Genomic DNA, 17,672 nt, shown 5'->3' on the forward strand with positions numbered 1-17,672 from the left:
AACGAAAAAATAATAAAAAAAGAAAAAACCTAACAAATAATTGTATTTATTTGCTTTAAGATTCAAACACAGAGCGGCGGCTTCGTTTCTATTTCTTTGTTTCTTTCTTTACTTTGCTTTATATATTATCGTTTCGTCTTTACTTTTTTTCTTTTTGCTATTTAACAAAGTTGCCGCCTTTGCCCAGCACTTTTCTTTCTCTTTTATGCTCGTAACACGAACGTTAAAGTAATTATTATTAGTATACATATATATATATATATATATATATATATATATATATATATATATATATATATATATATATCTTTTCTCTTTTTTTTGCTGCACACGGCTTTGACGTAATTTTACATATTTCGTGCAATATTCCATGTCTGAAGAAGATGGTTGGTTGAGGTCTATTGCTGAGAGGTGTACTACTACGGTGGGATGATGATGAGTGAGGATGAGGGTTGAAAAAAGGGGACAGGGAAGACCTACACGTATTTTCTATCTCTCTTTATCTTTTGCTAGAGTTAAAATTAAAAAAAAAAAATAATAATAATAAAAATAAAAAAAATAACGGGCAAGAGAGTTGTGCGTGCATACGAGAGACCTCTCTCTCTCTCTCTCTCTCTCTCTCTCTTCTTGTTGCCTAGCACGAGAGAGAGAAAGAGAGAGAGAGAGAGAGAGAGAGAGAGAGAGAGACCAAGTGAAAATGATAAAAAGATAAAAAAAGAATAAGAGGCTTATATGTGTTATACGTTTGACGAAATAGCAGCAAAAGCCGTATAATACGTCTGAATACACACGTATGTAATATAAGTATTAGTATGCACCTATGAACTTGGATGCAGAAAAGAAAGAAGGGAAAAAAAAAGGAAATAAAGTATATGAAGCTTTTCTCTCCATGTACGGGTACTACCACCGTCAATTAAAACTTTTTTTTTCTTTTTTTTTATATCGTCTACATGCATCGCCTTGTCCGAAAGGGTAAATGCCTCCCTTCTTCCCCTTTACGGCCCACTCATCATTTTTTTTTTCTTTCATCTTCTGCTTACTTAAAAAAAAAAAAAAAATAATAAAATAAAAAATAAAAAGATCGGTGATAGGTCGTCCGTATTAAAAATATTTTTTTTCAAATGTAGTCAACTTTTCCGTCCCACCGATAGAAACGTTTTTCTCCTTACCCTCGCGTCTCATCTTTCTCTCCCTTTCTTTCTCATTTTGTCCAAGTTGTTCGCGACAGATACAAATTTTTGTGTATTTAAAATCAGAGTGGTTACGTAGAGAAAGATAAGAGAAAGGAAAATGAAAGAATAAAAAAAAGGGGGGGAAAAGGGGGTTAGGGGATAGGAGATAAAGATAAAAGGGAAATGTACGGAAAAAGGAAAAAAGGGAGAACTAGAGATGAACGTTAAAATAAAATAAAAGAATGGAAAATGTTAATCCGAACGAGTAGAGGAGAGCACTACCACCAACCACCACCACCATGTCCAACATTTCGCGTTTCTTTCTTTCTTATTTTTTTATTTCTTTTTTTTATTTTTATTTTTTCTTTTTTGTACTTGCCCACAGGCTGATAAAACTCGTCTACGTTTCGGTTAGCAAAAAGTGAGGAGAGAAAGAGTAAGAGTAAAATGAAGTGAGAGAGAAGGTGTGGGGGAGGGAGGGAAATAAATATACAAAAGAAAACGAAAAACGATAGGGGGTCGCGTCCGGGAGAAGGAAACAACACACACGCAACGTTGGATCTCTAATAAATGTGTGCGTGTAGAAAGGGAAAGGATATTATATCCAGCAGACGAATAAAAAATGGCGATTGTTAATTAAATCCGGTAAGCCGTTGAGGGCCTCCTCTTTCTCTCTAACCTCACCTCATCCCCCCCCCCGACACCGAATGTTGTCGTTAACGTTCGCAACAACCAAACACGCGCATGGCTATTTCTCGTTCACCCTATAATATTTTTCTTCTCTCTGACTCTACACGCTCCAAAGAAACACGCGGTACAACATTATAGCTAAAGATAACGAAAGAGAGAAAATTATCCCCCTTTCCACTTTCTCCTTTTCCTCCTCCTCCTCCTACCCACCTTCAGCCCTTGTTACCTCTAATATTAAAAGAATGATGATCTATTGAAATTATAATCGAAATGGTTTTCTTCTTTTCTTTTATGGTTTTTTTCTTTCATTTTATTTTCATTTTATTTTTATGTGTTTTATTTTTTCTCCTGAGTATATTATTTTGTTTTATATATTAATCCTTACAATGCTATGGTCGCATATATGCGTTTGGTAAAAATTACTAACCTTATCGTTCGAAACATATACGTGTTTGTTAATATTTATGTAAAATAATTTAATATTTATACTAATTAATTAAATTATATTCAAAAACAAAAATTTTAATTAAATATAATTTGTTATTAGAATCCGGTTAATAATAAAGTATTCTGTTTCTACAAAACATTTTAGATAAAAGTATTCAGCACTCAAAGGGTAAACATAAATTTATTATACTATTTGGTGATCTACAAGAAAAGTTTTGTCCGTTTTTACAATAAAATGAAATAATAAAATTTTTCAAATCTTGCGAATAAACTTTTTATTAAATAATAATATAATTGTAATCATTATTTATGTCTAACTTACCAACGTGATGGCGTTTTGTATATCACATTTTCAAAAAATGCCCTTATATTATCCCTAGAGGCAAAAAAATTGAACCAGTGTTTATATAAACGGACAGAACTTTTCTGGTAGACCTAATATTTAACAATTTGATGATATAGATTTTTTATGTTTGCTTTTCCTTTTTCTTTCTTTCTTACTTTCTTTTTTGCGAACGTTTGAAAATATTTCGTGCGAAAAGAAAAAAATATTATTATTATTATTATTATTATTATTAATTGGTATATTTCTGCATGAGAGAGTTGGCTCTACTAAAATTTTTTGTACTCATTCGAAAAGAAAGAAGATAATATGAAAAATCTTATTAGGGAGGCGAAGGTTGGGGAAAAAAAAACAAATTTTTTTTCATTATTTTTTTTTGTTTAATTCGCTAGAACGGAATATCAGCTTTGTATTTTTCATTGCGAGTTTTCGCTCATTGAGAATGATGATTGGATAAAAAGGAGGAGAAGGTGGAGGAAGAGTAGGAAGGAGGAGGAGAAGGAGGAGGAGGAGGGATTGAAGAAGAGGGTATTTTGTGGGATGGTCGTTCCTAGGCTACGTTAATTGGACGGATGATGCCGCTAAATCCTGCGTACCTTGAAAGCATCAGCATCGAGGGAAACGTCCGAAGTGCTTCGTCAGAAATTAAAGGGGAAAACGCGTACTTTCTCAAGCGTGAAACTGAACCACCTTCTCCACCTCCTTCACCACCACCTCCTCTTCCTCCTATTCCACCTACTACTACTAACAATAATTCGATTCTTCCAAGAGTCAATAAAAAGAATCGATAAAATAATTACTTTCTAATTCTCTCTCCCACCAATCCACCAACAAAAAAATTATTATTTCGTAAAAGTTCTACAAATTTAGTGACCAAAGTTGTCGAACCCAAAAAAAAAAAAAAAAAAAAAAATATCGTTTATAGTCGAGTAAATCGAAAACATTTACAACGATAAACGACAAAAGAAAGAAAAGTGAGATTAGTAAAATGCTTGGTAATAAAAAAGATGGACGCTTAATTAGTTCTCTCTCTCTTTCTTTCTCTCATTCTTTTTCTCTTTTCTGATATCAAGAGACATCAAGAAGAAACGAAAGTAGTAGTAGTAAGTACCTGAAACGGTTCGAATTTTGCTCAAGGCGTAACGCGCACGAATATTACCTTATCTTGCGACTGTGACTGTGTATATATATGTGTATACATGTATTTGCGTGTCTGTGTGTGTCAGAGAGAGGGAGAGGGAGAGGGAGAGGGAGAGAGAGAGAGAGAGAGAGAGAGAAAGAGTTTTTCTAATAACCGTAAAAGCGACACATTAATAAACCTTTGAATAGTAGAATAAAGAGGAGGACGATGAGGTAAAGGTGGTGTAGAAGGGAAGGAAGGGGAGGAAAGAAAGGAAAGAAAACAGGTGATTCGCCTTGCTCGGAGACTAAATTACGGAAAATTGTGTAGAGAAAACGAACAAGGACCGTGAGTACCGCGTACGAGCAAGATAACGTTACGGGAACATTATTAGTCGTGTTTTGCGTTAATGTCTTCCTATCTCTTTCGACATAAATTACTTTATTACGTCTGCCGTACATTCTGCTAACCCCCACCCCACTACCCCCACCCCTTAGCCTCCTCTCTCTCTCTTTCTCTTTCTCTAGTTCTACTATATATATTATATATAAAATATATATTCTCTCTTACTCTCCCCCACCTCACTCACTTTGTACGTGTGTACGTATATATGTGTTTGTTGTCTCTGATTCTCTGTGTCTTCTCTTTTTTTTTCCTTTTATTTAAAAGATACGCTCTGCTGCTCTCTCGCCAATACTGGGACACCAATATTTTTGTGCAATTTTTATGCTTTTCCCTATCTAAACGAGCCCGTTGCTATCAATTCTGGCAAAAAAAAAATAAAATAAAATAAAATGTTAGTAGTCTTATCGGCGAGTAATATTCCAGACAGATGTACTCGTGTTTTTCTCACATCGAGAACAAAAATAAAAAAAAAAGAATTGTTTTCGATATCAACGATAGGTAGTCTCGCATTATAATATCGATTTTATTTATTTTTCATAGGAAAGAAATTTAATTTTTCTTTCTTTTCTTTACATCTGACATACTTATACAATTTTTATAATATACATACATAATTTCGAGTAGAAATCGTAGTTTGATATCATTGATCCTTTTGTACAACACTAAGATTCATTAATTAATGTAATTTTTTCTTTTTCATAATTTTATTTTTAAATTATTTACTTGATTAATTAGATAATTAGAAAAGTTTTCCTTTTTTATATCATTTATTTATTTAAAATAGATAAAATGGTTCTTTTCACATTAACACGAAATTGTTTCTGTCTGAATACAAATTTTTGACAAATTTATTGATTAAGACACTCAAAAAAAAATATTCTGAAGATTTTGAAAGAAACTTCTTGTAAGATTTTTCAAATGAAATATTTTTTGACCAATCCAAGGAGAAAAGAATTTTCATGAAAAAAATTCATGTGCAATTCTTTGGAAAATATATTTTCACTAAGGTCATCTATCCTTTCTTCCTTCCTACGAAGCGTGCTTTTTTCTCGGTTATACTGTCTTGACATTTGACATGATAACCCTAGGCGCCTTGCGAAATAACCGAACAATAAACATTTAGTCGTAACGCCAATCGAGAGATAAGAGAGAGTAATAAAGCTAACAAATCGACATTTTCATCAAAACTAACGGCAATAATCTAAACGCGGTAGTAACATCAATATACCTGCGAACAATAATGAATTAAAGAAAATTTAAAAAAAATTTAAATTAAAAATAAATAAATCCAAAAAATAAAAAATATATCAGCCTTCAGTATAATCGAATTTTACATCTCATCGATTAAACAAACAGTAAAGTCTAGAAATTCATAATAATAAATAACTAGAATTGTTTCATTCCAATTTAAATAAAATTACAAAAAAAAAAGAATTGCAACTTTAACAATTCTAACTTTATCTAACAATAATCCGACAATGTCAAATAATATTTAATTATGATTATTCAAATGTATAATTTTCCCATCCACATTTTAATTATTTAAAAATCGAAAAGAAGAATTTGACTTTTAACAGAGAAAATTTCTCTCATCAGACATTACACATATACACATACACTCAACATACACTCACACACGCACGTTCCAAACATTAATTTCATTTTTCCTGAGTTGGCTTTTCTTAGTTCTCCTCCCTTAGCAAGAAAAAGACGAAAGAACGTAAGTTTGGGGGAAGGAAAAACGATGAGAAAGAAAAAGACTCTCTATCTCTTTCCTCTTGGATCTCGTTTGAGGAAATAAAAAAGAAAAAATATATAAAGAGAAAGAGAGACAGAGAGAGAAGATTCGAGCGAAGTGCCAACTGAACAGAAATAGCCGTGCTACCATGGCACGATGCTAAATTCGCCGAGCAATAACGAGCAACGAAGAAGGGGGGGCGGGTGGATTATACTACTATTCCTCTTTCTCTCTGGAAGGTGAGGAGAGCTCACGTCCAATCATAAATTTCCACGTGTTAAGCTGGTGGTAGTAGTCACTTATTTTTTTCAAATCAATGGAAAAGAAAACGTAAGACTCATCGATCCACCACCACCAACCACCACCACCTTCGTAATTTAGAAATAAAATAAAATAAAATAAAATAAAATAAAATAAAATAATACAAAATAAAAGTAAATAGTTAGAGAGATGAGTTTTTTCCGCGTGAGGTTTCTCTGTCTATATTTCTTGTTCATTCTCCACTTATTGTCAGTTGTCCTAGCTTCAAGAGAGACTCCTTCTTCTTCTTCTTCTGTTCCCAGTCGGACTATAAAATGCAAACAACAAGAAACAGCAACAGCAATAGCAACATCAGCAGTAACGGAATAAACAGCAATAGCAATGGACTTTGTCATCTCTGTCTTTCTCTTTTTCTCATATGTTGATCTAGCTGTGCAAATACGTGGACTAGACACATACGAAGATGACGTGCAGTATACACAGTAGCAACAGAGCACCACACATTGGTGGCAATAACGGTGGTGGCAGACAGACAGCCGGCGGTCTAACGAATGACCGTCAAGTCTTCTTCCCTTCTTACACTCCCTTTTTCCTTTTTTCAGAATGGGACTGACATCGTCACTATTTTCCTTCTCGATGACATCGTTTACGAATGGCAACAAAAATTCCAATCGATTTCCTTCGAAATTTCTACGATAGAAATCTGATTAACACTACTACTTTCCAATGGCATATTACAAATAACTATTTTCTCAATCGAAACTATGAAAATGAAAGCAAACGACGAAGAGGATGAGAAGTTGTTAATATTAATTGAGAAGTTGAAAAAAGCAAGTTAAAGTTGACAACACGATTTATTGGCCAACGACGAGACAACACAACGAAGCAACTCTTAGTATTATTATAGTCATGTGTGATGATGAGATATCTCATTGCTCTCCTTTTCATTTATCTTTTTTCTTTTTTCTTTCTTTCTTTCTTTCTTTCTTTCTTTCTTTTTTTCTTTCTTTCAGTTCAATTCTCGTCTATCGTCATCGACAATTTTGCGACTCTTTTCGTTACGAAGAAGCATGGCTGCTACTGACGATGGGGCAGCCTGCTGATTTCTGACATCTCCGTTACTCCTTCTGTTACCACTGTTAAATGCACTCGCGTTAAAAGAAATAACGAGGGATTGTGGAGGGAAAGGGAGAGGGGGAGGGGAAGGAAGAGACAGAGCTTGCCAACAGGGGCAGAGCTACGATTATTACAAGATTTATTGCTTCTCTTCGTTTCGTCTCCTTTTACGAGAGAGAGAAAGAGAGAGAGAGAGAGAGAGAGAGAGAGAGAGAGAGAGTGAGAGAAAGAAAGGAGGACCCTGTAGATTACAAGAGAAAGAAAGAAGGAAAGAAAGAATGAAAGAATAAAAGAGCACTCTCTCCATAGTGATTCGAAAGACCTCGGCTCGGTTGTTTCCACGTAAACGAGTACGCTTTCTTCTTTTCCCCCCTTTAACCTCTTGCCTCTCCTTCCTACCCTCCTTCCCTTCCCCTCTAACGACTCAGCCAAACCCCTTTTCGAGAATCTTTATTGTCCGTCTAGTCTCTTCCTTCTCATTTTTACACCAAAAGCGTGCACCATCACCATACAACCATGTCTTCTATCTACATTGTTGCAATGTCTTATTTTCGTTCAACGTTTCCCTTTTCTTTAGTTTGACTCCATGCTTTTCACTCAATTTAAAGTAATTTTAATTATTTACGCTTGAATTGAATTCGATCGGGCTAATAGTTTTTATAATAGTTTAAGAAATAGCGCAAGAAGATTTTTTATGTATTAAACATCAATGATTGCTGGCCGGGATAAGTAAAAAAATTCAACATTTTTCTTTTGTTTTTTTTTTTCATTTTTTAGGGTCTCTGTGGTTATTGTTGTTGTTGGTTCGCGCAAGTTTTCTAAATTATTGCAAATTTGTAGAGAAAGAGTAAAACGATGCAATTTTCACGAACATACAAAGCACGTCAAGTGATTTTCCGAGAGCAAATTGGAGAGAGAGAGAGAGAGAGAGAGAGAGAACTAATGATGCTTTCATGGAATTTGCGTTGTTTGGATGGTAATCTCTCTCTCTCTCTTTCTTTTTACTCGTCCATTTCTTTCTTTCTTTTTTTTTTTCTTTTGTTTTTTTATTCTTTAAGTCTTACTTAATTCGAGAGGCTCTCACGAAACCTCTTTTCCTCTTTGTCGTACTCTCGGAAATAAGTCGAGAGGATCGAAAATAACGGGAAAACGAAGGAAAGAAAAATGAAATGGGGATGAAGAGAGGGGTGATGAGAGAAGGTAAAAGATGCTAATTATCAGGTAAAGAGAAAGAAAGAGAAAGAAAGAGAGAGAAAGGAGAGAGGTCGCTTCCCGATTGAAAAAATCGTAAAAAATGTTCGTACGCTTTTATCGTGGAAAAAAAGGAGGTAAAAGAAAAATACGAGAGAGGACCAAGAGACAGAAAAGAAGGTAATAAAAGGAATAGGAAAAAAAGTATGGAAATGAAAGGAAACGCTAATTGGTCGGTAAAATTGTATTCTTTCGTGAAATTTTTATAACAGAAAGCAGAAGGAAAGACAACGAGTGAAATGGGGGAGGAAAGAAAGGGGAAAAAGGGAAGAGTGCAAGTTACCAAGTCAATTGTCGTCTCCCGCGAAAAACATTCCTCGTTAATTTCATCTCATCATTTATCATTTTTCTCTACCCAGTTCACAATAATTTCCAATATTATCAACATTACTACTCAGCAAACGTTTTCCCTTACAATTGTCTATAATATCAGGGGTGGACAATTTACGATTCGTAAAGTCTGCACGCAATTATTATTATTTTTGTCTGTTTTGGTTCAAAAGTAATAACAAACGAGTTTTATCATATCTGACGAATTTTGTTGTATGAAATAATAGTAATGACCGATTATACACGACTGGTTTCAAAATTTGAAATTAAAATTCTGCATTTTATTAATTTTATTAATATTTTTACTAATTATTAATTATTTAATTATATCTATTATATTATATATTATTTAATTATTAATATTATTACTTTGTCTACTCTTATTATTTATTATTTGAAACTACTAACAAATTTTTGTATATTACCTTCTATCGAATTATGAAAAAAAAATAAAATAAAATAAAAATATTTTCAAATAAAAAAGATCGGTCATTTGATTGGTTAATGTACAAATTGTCATGAATAAAAAAAAAACTATCATCGATTATGCGAATTGTGTAGCCTAGTGACAGAAAATATTCGGCCCTATGTAACGTATTATAATAACACATAATGAAAATAAATCAAAAAGTAACAAACACAAACTCGATATTATAATATAAGAGGCTAACCTTTAACGTAAGAAATAAAAGTTCACAATGCACGAAAAAAAATTGATATTATTATCATCTATCATCCTTCATTTTAAAATCAGAACGTCGAGTGGTTAAACAAATAAAAAAAAAATAAAAGAGAAAGAAAGAAAGAGAGAACTTTGATTACATAATCGTCGTTTGAAGGAACGTCGTCGGGTGGTCCGAATAAGAGATATTAAAAATTCAACGTACCCGCGAACGAATTACGTCAATTGTCGTCAAAGGATGAACGTTTTACGAGCGAGTTCTCTTTCGTTCCTCGTTGTTATGGTTGTGTCCGTTTTCGTCGTCATCGTGTAGTAAAAATCGTCGTCAACGACTCTATAATTTCTCCAGGTTCCCTCAGTGAGGTTAAGTTCGTCCCGTACGAGGGTGGGTAAGTGGGTGGAGAGGATCTTTTTCTCGCAAATAGGTGGCGTGTGCGAAACACACCCATTTAACCCCCTTCCTCTACTCACCCTCTTATTTTTTTAAATAATTTATTACGCGACCAAAAACGTTTAAAAGGCAGAAAAATGATAGAAACGCCATCATAAAGTTAATAATAATAATAAATGAAAAAAGTAAAGTACTTTAAAAAGATTTTAAAATTACAATCAAAAGTACATACTTCAAAGAAGTCCTATATCATTCTCTTCACTCACGTACTCTTCTTCTTTATTCTTTCAAACGTATTGAAAATATTTTTACGTTTAAAAAAAAAAGAAATTTTGTAAAAGAGAGAAGAATTGAAGAATCATTGATGATATTGAGCGAACCAAACCTCTTTGAGATTTTTTTCTCTGCAATTTTTCCCCTTCACCACCACTTCCTTTACCTTCTCTAACAACAATTCTTCCATTTCATTCTCTCATTCTCATTGCTTTTTTTCGTAGAACCATCGCAAGTATTTTCAACGTCTTTAAAGTTATCGCGAGGATTCTCTTCTCTTTCTTTCTCTTTCCCTTGTACGGTGGTCTCTCTCTCTCTCGTCGAGGTACAATGAATCCCATTGTGTACATCCTTCGCACACCGGACTTTGGCTTCTCGTTCTTCTCTTCACTTCTACTACTACTACTACTACAACTACACTTCACTTCACATCACTTCACTTCGTTTCCTATCGTTTCATTTTTTTCTTCCCTTTTACTCTCGTCATACAAACCACGTTTTCTTTTAATATTCCTGCTGATATCTTCTGTTGAATTTCTCTGACTCGTAACGGATTCCTATGACGTGTGGTTTGAAATGATATTCGTTTGGGTATCAATAATTTTAATCGATGATCTTTTTACAAATTTAAGAGAGAGAGAGAGAGAGAGAAAAAAAAAAGAATAAAAAAATACAATGAAAATAATTATAAATAATTTACAATAAAAAACACAAATTACTAGTCAATAGCGAGCTCGAGAAAATTTTACGAAAGATTAAGGGCAAGAAAAAGAAAAAAAAAATAATATATTATAATTTCAAAAAGAGATTGTTAGGACCAACGATCTCCACCCTCCTCTCTTTATCCTACTAGTAGTATACCACATATATTTCAAAAATACGATGAATATAAAAACGAATATTTACTCGGTGTATTATAATACGTGATTTACTCCGGGTGTGAATCTGTCGTAGATTTTCGATAGGAGGAGGATGATATTCTCGTGGTTGTGTGTAGAATCCCCCTTCTTTCTTCATCGTTTTCCATAACCAGAACGCCCTTACTGTTCCCGATGATCGTTACGCGTTCCCCCCCCCTCCCCCTCCACCCATCACCTCCTCTTACTCCTCCACCTATAGTTCTTCCCATGAAGGGAGGCCAAAGAGGGGTTCTGTGTATGTACAAAGTGTTGTACGCACGTATGTCGATGGATGATGAGAAGAGGTACACGTGCATGAGAGAGTAAGTATAAGCGAAACAGAGGATGGAAAGGAGAGAAGAGGAAGAAAAGAGGAGGACAAAGAGGGGCGATACAGTAATGACCCAGACGAGTTGCATCCTTGTGCCACATAAAGTCACCGACTGTGTGGTGGTACTGCTGATATGTATGCGTATGTGTATGAACTCCTCTCGTATTGTATATTACGTATACACAATCAAACGGAACGACCTCGAAAAATATATTTCTTGTTTCTTTTTACCGCCTCCACACCCCATCTTTATTTCTTTTTTTAATCCTAATTTTAGAATCATTTTTTTTTTTATATAATATATATACTTCATTACTAAATATATTTATATACTTTAGGAAATTATCAATTTTTTTGGAGATAATATACATGATATTTTTGTCAATACTTTAATTTGATTTTAATTATTCATTTATTTTTTGTTTTATATATTGATTTAATTTGTTATACATTAATATATGAAATAAATTTGATATGATATCTATCCTGTCAGTGCTAGAGTAAAACAAGCCACGAAATACGAACGTGTTATATTTTTTTTTTTGTGAATTTCGCTAGGGTAGAAAATAAATATTTTTATGCTGTTAGTAACTTTCTATCTTTGTTACTCTATACTAAACAGGGGAAAGAAGAAGAACCCTTTGATTCTATACTGTATTTCCCCCTTTTTCTAGGAAACTTTTTATATAAGAATTTTATGGGACGGAAAGACGACGATATGTGTCAAAAATCAAGTATATAGTTCGATATTTACACAAAATTTATATTCACGGATAATATATATGTATGCTAAATTTCAAAGTTGTTTCTTTTTTTTTTTCGTATCATCGAACGATTTCATCAATGAATTAAGAATACTAAATTCGATTTTATCTTCGAGAAAGCAAAAAAAAAAAGGAACTAAAAAAGAAAGAAAAGAAAATAAATAAAATATTAATAAATGATCAAATCTCAGCAACGACGTGCAAACTAACACACGCATATTATACTATTGACAGTGTATAATAATAAAGCTTAAAAAATCTATTTTTTTCTTTTTGATTATTTTTTTCTTCTCTCTTCTTTTCACCTGTAAAAACGTATAGTAAACGTTTGTGATTTACGGTCGCGTAAATTAACCAAAAGAAGGTTTCCCCAACCAAGCTTCGTTTTCTCTTCTCCTTCAAATTCAAACCTTCCTCCTTTTTCCCCCTCTTCTTCTCATTCTTTCTCTTTCGTGATTCATAAGAAAAATGAGAAATGGAAAGAAAGAAAAAAAAAATGAAAAAATATTGAACGAACGTAAGGTTAAGCTGGTGCTGGTGCTGCTGTGCTTCCCTTCCCGAACTGAATGCTGCTTCGTACCAAAATGTTACCGAGATAGGGGTAATTTGTCCTTCGACAAATTAATTTCTTAAAATATGCGCGATGCCTGTTGTTGCAGGCAGCTTTATTGCTAGAATGCTTTACGACGACTCGGCCATATTTTTTATTATTTTTCTTTTTTATTTTTCTTCTTTCTTACTACTACTAGCTTGCTTATGTACTTTCTTTCTCTCTCGCTCTCTCTTTGTCTCTTTCATTACGTCCTTTTTTCTCTACGTGTACGAAAAGAAAAGGATGTAATTAAAACAGCACGTTGACCTTGGAATATTATATATATATATATACTGACACGACTCATTTTCGAGGTGAACCCCGATGTTCCCAGGCGGCAGCAGCAGTCTGACGCATAATTTTTCATTTAAAACAAAAAAAAAAAACAAAAACGAGGATCTTTCGAATAGACCGAAAGAAAGCAGGGATCGTTTAGTCAGAACTTTAAATGTTTAATTAGAACGAAGAACTTCTACTTATAAAAATGAAAATTAAAATAAAAAAGAAAAAGAGAGAGAGAGAGAAAGAGAAAAATTTCATGCAACTAAAAAGCAAAGTAAAACTCGAATCTTTAAAGTTTCTCTTTGCGAAGATAAGCGAATGTAAAAAACACGCGCACCCAAGAGAGAAAGAGAAAAAAAAATTATAACGTTTCTCTACCCAACACACGCGACATCGACATTTAATTAGAACAACTCGAAGGAGGAATTCTCTTCTCTTCTCTCATGATTCTCGTTCATGCAGAAAATATCATCAGAAGGTACATACGACGTTGTATATACGTGTATGCGGTAAATGTGGTGTATCTGTATAAATACATGAAAAAAAAAATATCGAATGAAGGAAAAGCTCACTCGACGCGTCTATCAGTACTCTTAACGATCCAACCAGTGACACAAGGTGGGTCTCTTCTCTCTTCACTATGTTTAAATGGCAACTCTTCTGATCTACTTTGTTACAAACATTATAATTTTCTACGAAGAAATTGAGAAAGATTGATGTATATATATATATATATATAGAGGGGGAAAAAAAAAACAAAAAATAAAATAAGAAAGAAGAAACACACAACCGGTTTTTCATCTTTTAATCGAATCTAAGTTGTCCTTAGATTGCTTTTTTTATTTTCTCTCTCTCTCTCTCTCTCTTTTGTCTTTCTTTCTCCTTTTATATTTTTATCTCTTAAACATCGTTGCTTGTTACATATACGACGAAGTAAGCAAAAGAGAGAGAGAGAGAGAGAGAGAGAGAGAAAGCCCGTTCTACCGGATGACGCGAATCACAGTGGTAGTATCGGTGGCATACAACGGTACACGCGTCGTACATGGTTCACGCATCTGCACACTTACTTACCGATCTGACTTTGTACGAATCGAATATATAATTAGGTCATTTAAAAGAAAAAGATAGAAAGAGAAAAAGAGAAATGATGATATACAAGCTTTCATTTATTAATATTGTGATATGTGTATATTAATTTGATTAATTAATCGATACGTCATAAGATATTTCTGACGATTTTGATATCTTTAAAAGCGAATAACAAAGCTCTCATATTCAAATCAAATAATATTTGATAATATGAAAAGTAGAATAAACAAATTTTGACAATTTAATAACATAAATTAATCAATTTGACACATATATAATATAATCATTGGTCATATCGTAATATTTTCAGCAGTCAAAAAAAAAAAAATAATGATATACGTTTTACTATAAAAAGTTCTCATATTTAAATCAAATAATACTTAATAATATGAAAAGTAGAAAAAATAAATTTGAATAATTTTATAATAAAAAATTAATAAATTTTACACATATATCATTGATCTTATCGTAATTTCTTAAGCAGTAATAAGAAAAAAAAAATAATGATCCTCGTTTATTACTATTACACAAATGAATGTTGTAGTTAACTAAGAAAAATGAAATTTATCGGTATTAAAAATTAGAAAAATAAAAAAAAAAAATAAAATAATACAATAATAGTTAATAGTTTTGATTTATGAATGGTTTCACTATATATCCGGACAAAGAGAAAAGGATGAAAGAAAAACATTATCTGAAAACGAAGGATGGACATACGTCATTTGAGATTGCTGCAGCAAGTGTTTGCATGACTTGAAGTAAAGATGATAAGAAGACAACAAAACAGAAAGAGACTTCTTCAAAGACGAAGATAGAAAAATTCGTATTTCGTAAAGAAGTTTCATTGACAGCACCCCTTTCCCTCTCTCTGCTCATTGATTTCACTGTTGACGTATGTTAATGAACTCCTTTTTGTTGTTAAATAAAAGGGGATTGTGAAAAAAAACCAAGCCTATGAAGAGAACAGCGAGCTTCATTGATATTGGGCTTCACGGGATTGAACGAAAAGGTGGGTAGTGGGTGTCGAGGGGTACACAACGGGAAATAAATAGATACGAGACCGAAGAAAGAAATAGAGAAAAAGAGAAAGGAAAGAAGGGAGGAGAGGAAACAGATAGCAGATGATACAGCGTGCGTATATGCTGAAGAGAACCTAAAGAGGGAAGGGAGGGAGGAGAAGGAGGAGGTGGTAGTGTAGTGAACGGGAAGATACCGCCCGGTTATTTCTGAGTTGACTTTATTTCTAGACACCGATAGTCGTCGACTCGCATGATCGTGAAACGACTGAGAGAGAAATAGAGAGAAAGAAAGAGAAAGATGGAAAAAAAGATAAATATATGAAACATCTACATATATATACTGTATATATAACTTGGTAAAATAGTATAAAATACAAAATATTGTGTATATAAAATTATTAATTTTAAGACAAAAAAGAAGAAGAAACTTTTTAAAATGACCTAATAAAATAAATATTTATTTTTCTAATTACCTATTATACACATTCTGTATAATAATATTATAATTTCCCTCAAATATATTTCAACAACAACAACAAAAAAAACGCGAGCTCAATAATTATTATACTTTAACTGTCGATTATTTTTAAGAAATTACTCTTACAGTAAGAATATTTCTTATTTTTTCCCCCTTTCTTTCTTAATTTTATATAGTAGCGTTTCGAGTAAGCTCCCTTTTTTCTCAAATGTAAAGAAAAAAAGAATAAAAAAGAAAAGAAAAGAGTAGCTTTAGAAAAAGGACACATCTCGAAGTAAAGAAAAGTTTCTTCATCATTTTCCACGTTCTCTAGTTGATCTCTCATCGAAGTCTTATCTTTTTTTTTTGTTTTATTATTTCCATCCTCAAATTTCTCGAAAATCTTCTTCGGACCGATCTCGAGATGGAAGATGACGTTTAGTCGCCAAAGGAGAGTAGAACGGGGGAGGGACAGAGAGAAGAGTAGCTCTCTCGCACTCTTTTCCATCTTCCTCTCACTCCGAGAATCCCGTCGAAGAAAACGGTAGGACCGGTTTTCTCTCGATAGAAGTTTCAGTAAGAAAAAGAGAAAAGAGAGAGAGAGAGAGAGAGAGAGAGAGAGAGTAAAAAGGAGGGCTAAGATTTCTGCACAAAGAAGTCGAGAGTAATACTTTTCGGCTTGATCGACGTAAAAATTGCATTAATAAAAGATACAACACAACAAAAAGAACAAGAACAAAAGTAAAAGTACGATCATATATGCATATATATGTATGTTACTGTTGATGGATGGATAATATATAAAAAGTTTCGATAGATTGATCAATTTAAAAAAAAAAAAATTAAAATAAAAAATAAAACAAAAAAACTAGGTCAATCGTCTCATCTTTTTTTTTTTCTTTAAATCATTTTTATGGTCACGACATATAATTAGCATCGAAACGACCTTAAACCTTACGATTCCAGGTTTCTTTTTTATGTTTTTTTTTTCAAACGTCAAATTTTATATACATATGATCTCATGAATTAAGATAAGCAAATAATATAATATATAAATATAACAGAATTGTAAAGGAAGAAAAAAAAATTAATAAAACATTGTTTCTTCGCCCCGATAACGAATCTCAGCGTTGTTTCTGTATATATATATATATATATATATATATATATATATTTATATATTCATACATATATGCGTGCATGCGTGCGACGTCATTGGCGTCGGCAACGGCGGCGCTCGAGAACTATAAAGGCCATTGGCCTCCAACTCGGCGATGCAATGATGGTGCAGTGTGCACAATCGAGTCGAAGGATCGGCCCGCTGGTGCAAAGAAGGAGAAGAGACACCGAGTGTAAGAGAGAAGGAGACAGAAAGAGAGAAAGAGAGAAAGAGAGAGAAACTACATACGTACGTACGGAGGTACGTACATACAAACATACATACAAAACATACATACAATACATACATACATACAATACATACAATACATACAACATACATACATACATACAATACATACAACATACATACATACATACATACATACATACAATACATACAACATACATACATACATACATACATACATACATACATACATACATACATACATACATACATACATACATACATACATACGTGCGTGTGCAAGTGCGTGAATGTTCATGTGCGATTTGCAACAAAATGAGAGAGAGAGGGGAAGGTAGAGTGAGAGGGAGGGGACGGGAGCCTTCGACGAGTGCAGATCGTGTGGGTTGAAAAAGGAAGAAGAAGAAGAAGTAGAAGAAGGGATAAAAGAGAGGGAGAAAAAGTAGCAGCAACATGCGCGTACAGAAGTGCATATACATGTACGTATGTATGTATCTATGTGTATGTAGTGTCTACCTCCCACCAAGTCTCTCTGTACGTATCGCAAAGTCAAGAACTTGGCATAGCGACTAAAGTCCCGGGGAGTAGCCAGCCCCGATGCAATAATGTTGCACCGCTGCAACGCTTTACCGATTAACCGATGTTGAAAGA

The 17,672-nt window shown here is 33.3% G+C and overlaps 2 protein-coding genes and 1 long non-coding RNA gene across 3 annotated transcripts in view; 1 reads left to right on the forward strand and 2 right to left on the reverse strand.

Annotated features, from left to right (window-relative positions):
• Positions 1 to 11,733, reverse strand: part of LOC149030820 (uncharacterized) — a 28,565-nt gene extending 16,832 nt beyond the window's left edge. Inside the window, exon 1 of the long non-coding RNA XR_016178350.1 lies at positions 11,126 to 11,733. This is a non-coding gene — a long non-coding RNA (uncharacterized LOC149030820). The remainder of the gene's footprint in view (positions 1 to 11,125) is intronic.
• heca (hdc homolog, cell cycle regulator) overlaps positions 1 to 17,672 on the reverse strand; it is a 165,029-nt gene that overhangs the window by 60,705 nt on the left and 86,652 nt on the right. The gene's annotated exons all lie outside the window — the stretch shown is intronic.
• LOC107065519 (chymotrypsin inhibitor) overlaps positions 17,465 to 17,672 on the forward strand; it is a 132,037-nt gene continuing 131,829 nt past the window's right edge. The window contains exon 1 of the mRNA XM_089177726.1: positions 17,465 to 17,500. Coding sequence (XP_089033852.1) covers positions 17,475 to 17,500 — 26 coding nt within the window. The 5' untranslated portion in view covers positions 17,465 to 17,474. The remainder of the gene's footprint in view (positions 17,501 to 17,672) is intronic.

Source organism: Polistes dominula, unplaced genomic scaffold, assembly GCF_049000335.1.
Source record: "Polistes dominula isolate Pdom_NZ unplaced genomic scaffold, Pdom_raw_medaka contig_24, whole genome shotgun sequence".
Lineage (NCBI taxonomy): Eukaryota > Metazoa > Arthropoda > Insecta > Hymenoptera > Vespidae > Polistes > Polistes dominula.